This window comes from Parasteatoda tepidariorum, chromosome X2, assembly GCF_043381705.1.
Source record: "Parasteatoda tepidariorum isolate YZ-2023 chromosome X2, CAS_Ptep_4.0, whole genome shotgun sequence".
In the NCBI taxonomy this organism is placed as follows: Eukaryota; Metazoa; Arthropoda; class Arachnida; order Araneae; family Theridiidae; genus Parasteatoda; species Parasteatoda tepidariorum.
Genome location: NC_092215.1, coordinates 12,383,910 through 12,392,128, shown reverse-complemented (window position 1 = coordinate 12,392,128; position 8,219 = coordinate 12,383,910). Strand labels below are relative to the sequence as shown.

Genomic DNA, 8,219 nt, shown 5'->3' with positions numbered 1-8,219 from the left:
TATATAAAAAATATTTTTTATACCAGGTATTATAGTAGTATATTATAACAATTAGACCAAATTATTAGACGTACTGTGGTTTTTTAATAATTTAACGTTTTGCACTAGTTTATATGCACTACTTTTATACGTAAATATACATGTAATGGGTGTTTATTAATGAGATTTTTTATATACTCCCTATTTGTATTTATTTTTAACGTATTGTATTACAATGTTAACCAATTGATGCATGGACACAAACTATTTATATATAATATTTCTGGAATGCAAGAAAAAATCAACTTTTTTGAGAACTTCGTTGTTAGTTTAAAAATGTCGTATTGTCTTACTAATAGGAACGAAAGTTAGCTTCGAACACAAGTGAAGTACAATTGGTCGAAATAATTTAATTTAAAAGCATTCAAACGTGATGCTGGATTTTTCGATCATACCATAATTGGAATTCAAATAAGTTGAATTGAAGAAGAGAGAGAATATATATATATTCACAAAGTTTGCCATCGAATTAAATTAAAAAGAATTTCGAATTGAATCTCACCGAGAAAATTTTATTTTTTATTTGTGATAAAGTATCCAGCTAAATAAAATTGATCTTATTAGTAAAATTCTTGATAAAGTATGTATTCAAATTTTGTTTGAGATTATAAATTAAATGAACTATGCCCACCTAAGATAAAGGTATACAACTTTTTATTCCGTACTAATATATATAATTAAATCTTACTTCGAACAACAAAACTTTAACAGTTTAAAAAAAATGTTTGAAGTTCATTGGAAACTTTTTTAAATCGTAAACCTATTATATGATTTTTTTTTTTTTTTTTATAAAAATAATTTCTAGATTTTAGCACAAAAATGCATTTAAATTCAAATGGAATGCTACAATTAATGAAATAATAGTTTCTTTCATACCCAGTTTATTATTTTTTTAAATTTGTTTTTATTTATATATTAAAAAAAACTAGGAAATGAGTTAGAAACGGATACTTGAAACCTTATTTTTTAAATTAGTATAGCACTTTTTTCGTCAACCTATGACTACACAGATTGGAGTAATGACCCTATTGAAAGAGGAATGAGCCGAAATATTGTCATAGAGTTGAGGGATTAGAATGCCTTCATACATATTCAAGTTTTCGTTTCAAATCACAGAAACAAAGCTCAGACCATGAAAAACACACAACACTATGATGCTTAAGTTAGGTATTCGGATATTTTTGGACAAGTTGAGTATACTATCTTTCTTTGTACAGGGACATTAAAAACTTGGTGATAATAACGATGATCTTCAAAAACACCTTAAAAAAGAACTCCAATAGTAAGCCACACTATCATTATTAAGAATTTTGTTTCCTATACAAAGGATTGCGTAACTGTGATATAAAACGAAACGGTCTTAAATGAACTTCAACGTTTAAAAATGTTTTTCTGATTTGTTGTATTTGCAATAAAAAATCTATCTGCTACAAAATAAACAGAAACATTTTAAAAAATGTATTAAATTTAAAGTATATTTTCTTGTTCTTGTTGAGATTATATGTTGTACCATCACGTTAGAACAGATTTTACAATTAATTCACTCAACTAAATATTACAAATAAACTATATATCTAAACATTAGGCTATACACTTATTGCCTAATTTAAACTAACGTGCGTACAAAGTGTTAAGAAAATAACAATCCAAATTCCAAAATTGTGAAAAAAAATCATTGTGAATGGAGTGGTTTAGTACGAAATACAGGTTGTAACGCGAGGAATTTATCACTGCGTGCCTTTCGTGCTCCATAATTACCAAGTTTGAGTGCGTAGAATGAAAACCCCGCTGATGGAGATCTGCAGATCATAAGTTCTACCCTGTGAGCAGACAAAGCAATCGGCGTGTATTTACAACAATGTGCACGTTAAATCTGTCACGACAAAAAGTCTCTTAGTTTGTAGTGGTTTGAATAGTTGGGTACCAGATCAGACACCATTCACGTTATCTGACCAGGGTTAAAATTACGATGCATTTCCACCATGGTTTTTGAAAGATAGAGCCCTAAAAAGGGTGTTAATTGCTTGGTCATGGTTGAGTGATATGTTCGTATACTGAAATATGATGCCGTTGTTACAGTCGGCGCACACTATTAATAAAAATTCTACTTTGTTTATATTTTAATGACCTTTGTAACCACAAATATTATCTTGAGGCTATTCGAACTTCTTTCAAACATGCGTAATAGTCGTACATTATTCATCAAAACACAAAGACGGTTAGTTTTCAAATTCAGTAATTTTTCCCTATAGCCATACAATTCAATATGTGGCATCAATTTGAGGCAGCTATCTCTTGCACTAACAATATTTTATTATTTCATTATTTTCTAGTGATTTTTCCCTATAAGCATTAATGTTAGATTAGTTAATTTGAGCGCGCAAAATTATTAAGGAACCAATTTTAGTCAAATGCTTTTGCTTACTTGATATTCTGGTATAGGGGGTTTGAATAAGTGAAGGTAGTTGTTTAACAATCGATGCATGTTTCGAGAAAAAAGTTTTTTGATTCGAAAATATTGTCAAACTGTAAATCTATTATGTAACGCACAATTCATTGCCGTAAAAAAAATCATGCACATACTTATGCTAATTTATTTTTAAATAATGTTACTTACTTCTTTTCACAAGATTAAATGTGATAAAGTCGTGGCCCATTGAATTTCCAGCAATACAAGTATATACACCATAATCTGCTTCCACCACATTTCTAATCGTTAGTGTACTTGACCACTGGTTTTGAGTATTTAAGTTCTGTTTTAAACTATATTTCATAGAATCCAAATGAACGGAATTTATAGTAGATCCATTGAACGACCAAGTAAAGGTCACCTCTGGATAACCTTCAGCAAAACATGATATTTCACCATATTCTCTTTCTCCTGTGGCAACTTTTCGGTGAAGTAAATTTTTCAGAATGATAGGTCTATCTATGGATAAAAAGAAAAAAACTGATTCAGATATGATTGCAATTGTTTTAAAGTTAAGAAAGTTATTTCATCAGATTGATTTTTACTGCTACGTAATTACAAAAAAAACACACGTGTTTATATGAAAGAGTTGCACTCATGTAGTTTTTTTTAAATTTCATATCAGTATAATATAGTTATAAATTAAATCTAATTTATTATAAATAAAACTAATAAATTTAATGAAATAATTTAAGCTTACTAACGCTTGAAATCTGGGAAGCCTCCAAGTATTTTGAATTAAATTACTGCTGCTTAATTTCGGAAATTCTTAAGTCTACTGCATAATGGAAGCTATAAAATCTTTCATTATTACACAGTAAATTTACTTTATTATACAACACATAACCACACTAAACACAAAAGTTAAAACTTTAAATATAATCCTTACTTTTATAGAATACTAAGCTCCGTTACAATGAGAGAAGTAAATATGTGAAATATGGCGGACCTGATTAAATTTTGAGATCTTAAAGAACCAAAATTTTTGGAAAAGGCTTAGTTTTAATCCTGTAAGAAAATTCCTGCTAGATATTTTTATAAGTATTTAAAAGACGCTCTTATACGAATTTCTATATTATTTCGTTTTTGTTTGCACAATGATATGAAAATAGGGAAAGGTATTAACGAAATACATGGAAAGAGCAACACTTTATTCTGGACATTTTGTGCATTCTGAGTAGTTTGGAAATTATTTTATGACTGCCTTAATTAAACTTTATTATTAATAAGGAGTCTTTAGTTTATGAGGAATTCTTAATTAAATTTAACATTTTACTTATATGCAAGTAATTTAATATAATTCTATAAAAAAAATAGTTCATATCATTTTTGAGTTGAAATATTTAATTTCCTGGAAAAAAAAATTCTGGTAAATTGAAGTTGATACATATTCATAAAAACAAATATTCCATAAATAAGATAAATATAAATCTAAGAAAAACAGGAAATAAAAATAAATGGAAACGATAAATAAAGGTCATTATTGCCTCCTGTTTGTAGCACCCAGTGCAACATGGAGTCAAGTGCCACTAAATAAAATGTTTTAAACCAAAAATTATAGTTAGGGTATTCTCTGTGGTACATGGTCCCACTGGTTGAGAAATGTAGTTTTCAGGGCTGGAATATTTCCCCAAGAAGGATTAGCAATTGAAAATGCTTTCTCAAGAGTATCTCAACCGTACCCTATAATTTTGGAGTTGGAGATCTGACTGGTCAATCATAAGACGAGAATTTTCATATTCCATAATAACGATAACAATATGAGTTCAAAGTATCCGTCCCTTGTGATGATTTAAAGAGAAAATAAGGCCAATAGCGCCTTAAAAAAAGAGAGGAGAACATGGGATCCAAAATATTTATATGCCCAGACCAGCCATATGGGCTCATTCAAGCACCTGTATTGGTGGCTGATATACAATATGTCGCTTTCAATGCGGCTCTTGATCGAATGCGGCCCAACCTACATGGCATGTCATAAAAAATAATAAAAAAATCCGATCAAGCACTTTTCAATAGAACTTTATAAAAGATAAATAGATTAACAAAATGAAAAAAATAATAATAGACTTTTATTAATAATGTCAATGTCGGATTCCAGTGAAATTTTATATAGCTTATATTTTTGATGGGAAGAACAAAATGAAGGGATGGGAGCGGCAAAATTTTATCTATTGGATTGTAGCATATAGATAGTGTTTACACTAATATTATATTGAATAATATGGTTCATGTTCTAAATAATTTAGAGAATGTAAGAACATGGTAATATAAAACCAACTTGCTATTTAAAATCTCTTTAAATGATATTTTTCTCTGAAACTGTATTTGAAACTGTATTTTATTTAAGATTTAATTTAACGAATTTTTTTTACCAATCGCATATTTAAACAAATATGATTAACGCTATCGTCATTTATGTTAGTTTTAGAAAATAAAAGCAAATGACATATTATTCTGTATCATAAACTATTGACTGAGAAATTTTTTGTTCAAAAAGTATTTTAGAAATCATTCGTTGTGCACATACTTCAAAAATACCTTCAAACAGTTCAGAAGTAAAAATTTAAACGGAGAAAAATGTATATTCAGGTTTAAAGCAAAAAAAAAAATATTGAAAAACTATTGGTAATATGTCAGAAAAATGATATTTTTAAACTCATCATGCATTTGTAAATATACAAGCTTGTTAAAAATGTAAAATCAATCTAAAAAGTTAACAATATGGATTAAACTTTAAAAAAACACATAATTTTATTGCATAACATCTTAAAATATTTTAATGACAGATATTTTTTATAAATTTTATGTCCTGAATGTAAATACTCTTCATGCTTTTTGATGTTTATGAATAAAATAAATCTAGTATGCTATATAGTAATTTTATTAAGAATCTTCAAAGTTAAAATTACGATAACAAAACTAAACATTTTTGTTATTATAAATAAGCAATCTTAAATAAGTAATACATGCATTGGTATTAATATCACACAGTTTATTAACATTTAATTCAAGGAAAATAATTTATATCACTACCCAAATGTGTTATTTTATAGGAACAAACTGACATATTTTACAAAATAAATTTTTAAACTTATATAAAGTTCATATATTTAAAACTGTAACTAAAGTTAAAAGCGTTATAAAAATTTCGTATAACTCTTTTTTTTCTTTAATAAGTCACATAACAGAAGCTTTAGACATTCACATTACGAACCTAAAGTTTCTTTTCATCTTGTACTTTGCTACAAACTCTCGAAAAATTGTGTGTTACTAATGAAAGAGCGGTCGTTTATAAAAGGAAGCAGAGACGATGATTTTCCTCTCATAACTCAAAAGTAAGAGAAATAAAAGGGCGTCCTTAAGACGGAAAACACGAAATGTCATCCCTCCCCCAGATCATAGAAATGAAAATCGTGAAAGGAAGAGACAACATATTTCTCTTGAGTTTTCTTGTTCCATTCAGGAGTTTGTGTCCACTGGAGGAAATGCAATTGTGCAGTTGCGGCCATCTTTTTTAATGGTTGTTCTAATTAAGAAGAAGAATTCCGAAGAATTTTTTCTTCTTATTCTTCGACTTCTCTCTTTGGACGGCAATTGATCAAATGGCTTTTCGTTGCCAATTATTCAGTCATCACTTTTAATTTCGTAGATTTAAGAGTCTTTTTAAAAACTACTTAAATCTTGAGTTGTAATTAAATGTAAAAGTTTATTTTATTTAAGAGTTCTTTTTGACATAAATAGAATGATAAGTGTGTTTATTGAATTATATTGCACCTGTCTTTTTGAATGAGTGCAAAAGCAGGCACCAATCAATGACTTTTTCATTAAATTATCTTAGACTATCAGATTTATATTTATTCATTGCATCAGAGGTTGAAATTATTCAAAGTACATCTTTTTGAGTTTTTTTTTAATATCATAGAAGAATTATTGGAACAATTGTACTAGTTTAGTCAGAACTTGGTCAGTCTATTACATTTTTTTGCTGCCAAATGTTCAGTAATTTTTTTAATTTCGCAGATGTAAGAGTCTGTTTGAAAACTACTTAAATCTTGAGTTGTAATTAAATGCAAAAGTTTATTTTATTTAAGAGTTCTTTTTGACATAAATAGAATGATAAGTGTGTTTATTGAATTATATTGCACCTGTCTTTTTGAGTGAGTGCAAAAGTAGGCAACAATCAATGACTTTTTCATTAAATTATCTTGGACTATTGGATTTATATTTATTCATAGCATAAGAGGTAGAAATTACTCAAAGTACGTCTCTCTTTGAGTTTTTTTACTATCATAGAAGAGTTAATGGAAAAATTGTACTAGTTTAGTCAGAACTTGGTCAGTCTATGACAGTTTTTCGTTGCCAATTATTCAGTCATCACCTTTAATTTCGTAGATTTAAGAGTCTTTTTAAAAACTACTTAAATCTTGAGTTGTAATTAAATGTAAAAGTTTATTTTATTTAAGAGTTCTTTTTGACATAAATGGAATGCTAAGTGTGTTTATTGAATTATATTGCACCTGTCTTTTTGAATGAGTGCAATAGTTGGCAACAATCAATGACTTTTTCATTAAATTATCTTAGACTATTAGATTTATATTTATTCACTGCATCAGAGATTGAAACTAATTTTCTTTGAGTCTTCTTATATCATAGAAGAGTTATTAGAACAATTGTGCTAGTTTAGTCAGAACTTGGTCAGTCTATGACAGTTTTTCGTAGCCAATTATTCAGTTAGCATCTTTAGAGATTTTTTTGTATATTTAAGCGTCTTTTTAAAAATTAATGAAATCTTCAGTAACAATTGAATGCAAAATTTTATTTAAAGACGATTTTTTTGACACATATAGAATGATAATTATGTTACAAGTTTTAAGATACCTGCCTTTTTGAATAAGCACGAAAACAGTCAACAGTCAACAACTTTTCAATAAATTTTCTTTTTTGAGTTCATATTTATTGTAGGAGTTGTTGAAGTGAATCAGAGTATATTTCTCTGATTTTTCTTATATCATAGAAGAATTTATTACAACAATTGTGCGAGGTTGGTTATAAATATTTTCTTACTTATCTACACTTTCCTGATGCTACACATTATATGACAGCATTTATTAGTCAATTATTCAGTAATTTCATGCCTCATAAATCGTCTCATAAATTGGAAATGTATACTACTTTTTCACACAAATTCTAGAATTTATAAATTTCCCATTTAGTTAACATGTGTACCTGGTCTTACTCCACTAGTGAGGTAAAACTGGTGCATTATACATATACATGTCACCGGGTGATTTAAATTTTTCTAGAAAAGAATCATTTAAAAAAAGTAGTATGTTTATGACTTTTCCTGAATGCATTGTGCACAGTTAAACCTTGAATAAATCTGACAGTTTCCTGGACGAACGGTTTAAGTTCAAAAGGCTTTCTTAGTTTTTCAGTTTTACCCCACTTTTCCCTACATGTTTAATTTTCTGTTATTACGCTTGGATTTATTCATTCAATTTAAAATTTAAGATTTTTCTCTTAAAATTTAATAGCTCTCACAAGAAACAAGCTTTTATAATCTCAGAAATTACGGAGAAATAAGATTCTTAGAGAAATGGATCATTGCTACTTCAAAGAAGTACTAAATGAAGGTTTAAAATTAAAATTAAGCCAAAGGCGCTAAACAACGACCACTGAAAACGCTGCAATTAAGTTAATGTAATGAAAG

General features: G+C 28.1%; 1 protein-coding gene across 1 annotated transcript in view; it reads right to left on the bottom strand.

Moving 5' to 3' along the window:
- The window catches only part of LOC107452704 (nephrin-like), a 422,126-nt gene that overhangs the window by 86,550 nt on the left and 327,357 nt on the right, over positions 1–8,219 (bottom strand). The window contains exon 16 of the mRNA XM_071188109.1: positions 2,657–2,968. Coding sequence (XP_071044210.1) covers positions 2,657–2,968 — 312 coding nt within the window. The remainder of the gene's footprint in view (positions 1–2,656; positions 2,969–8,219) is intronic.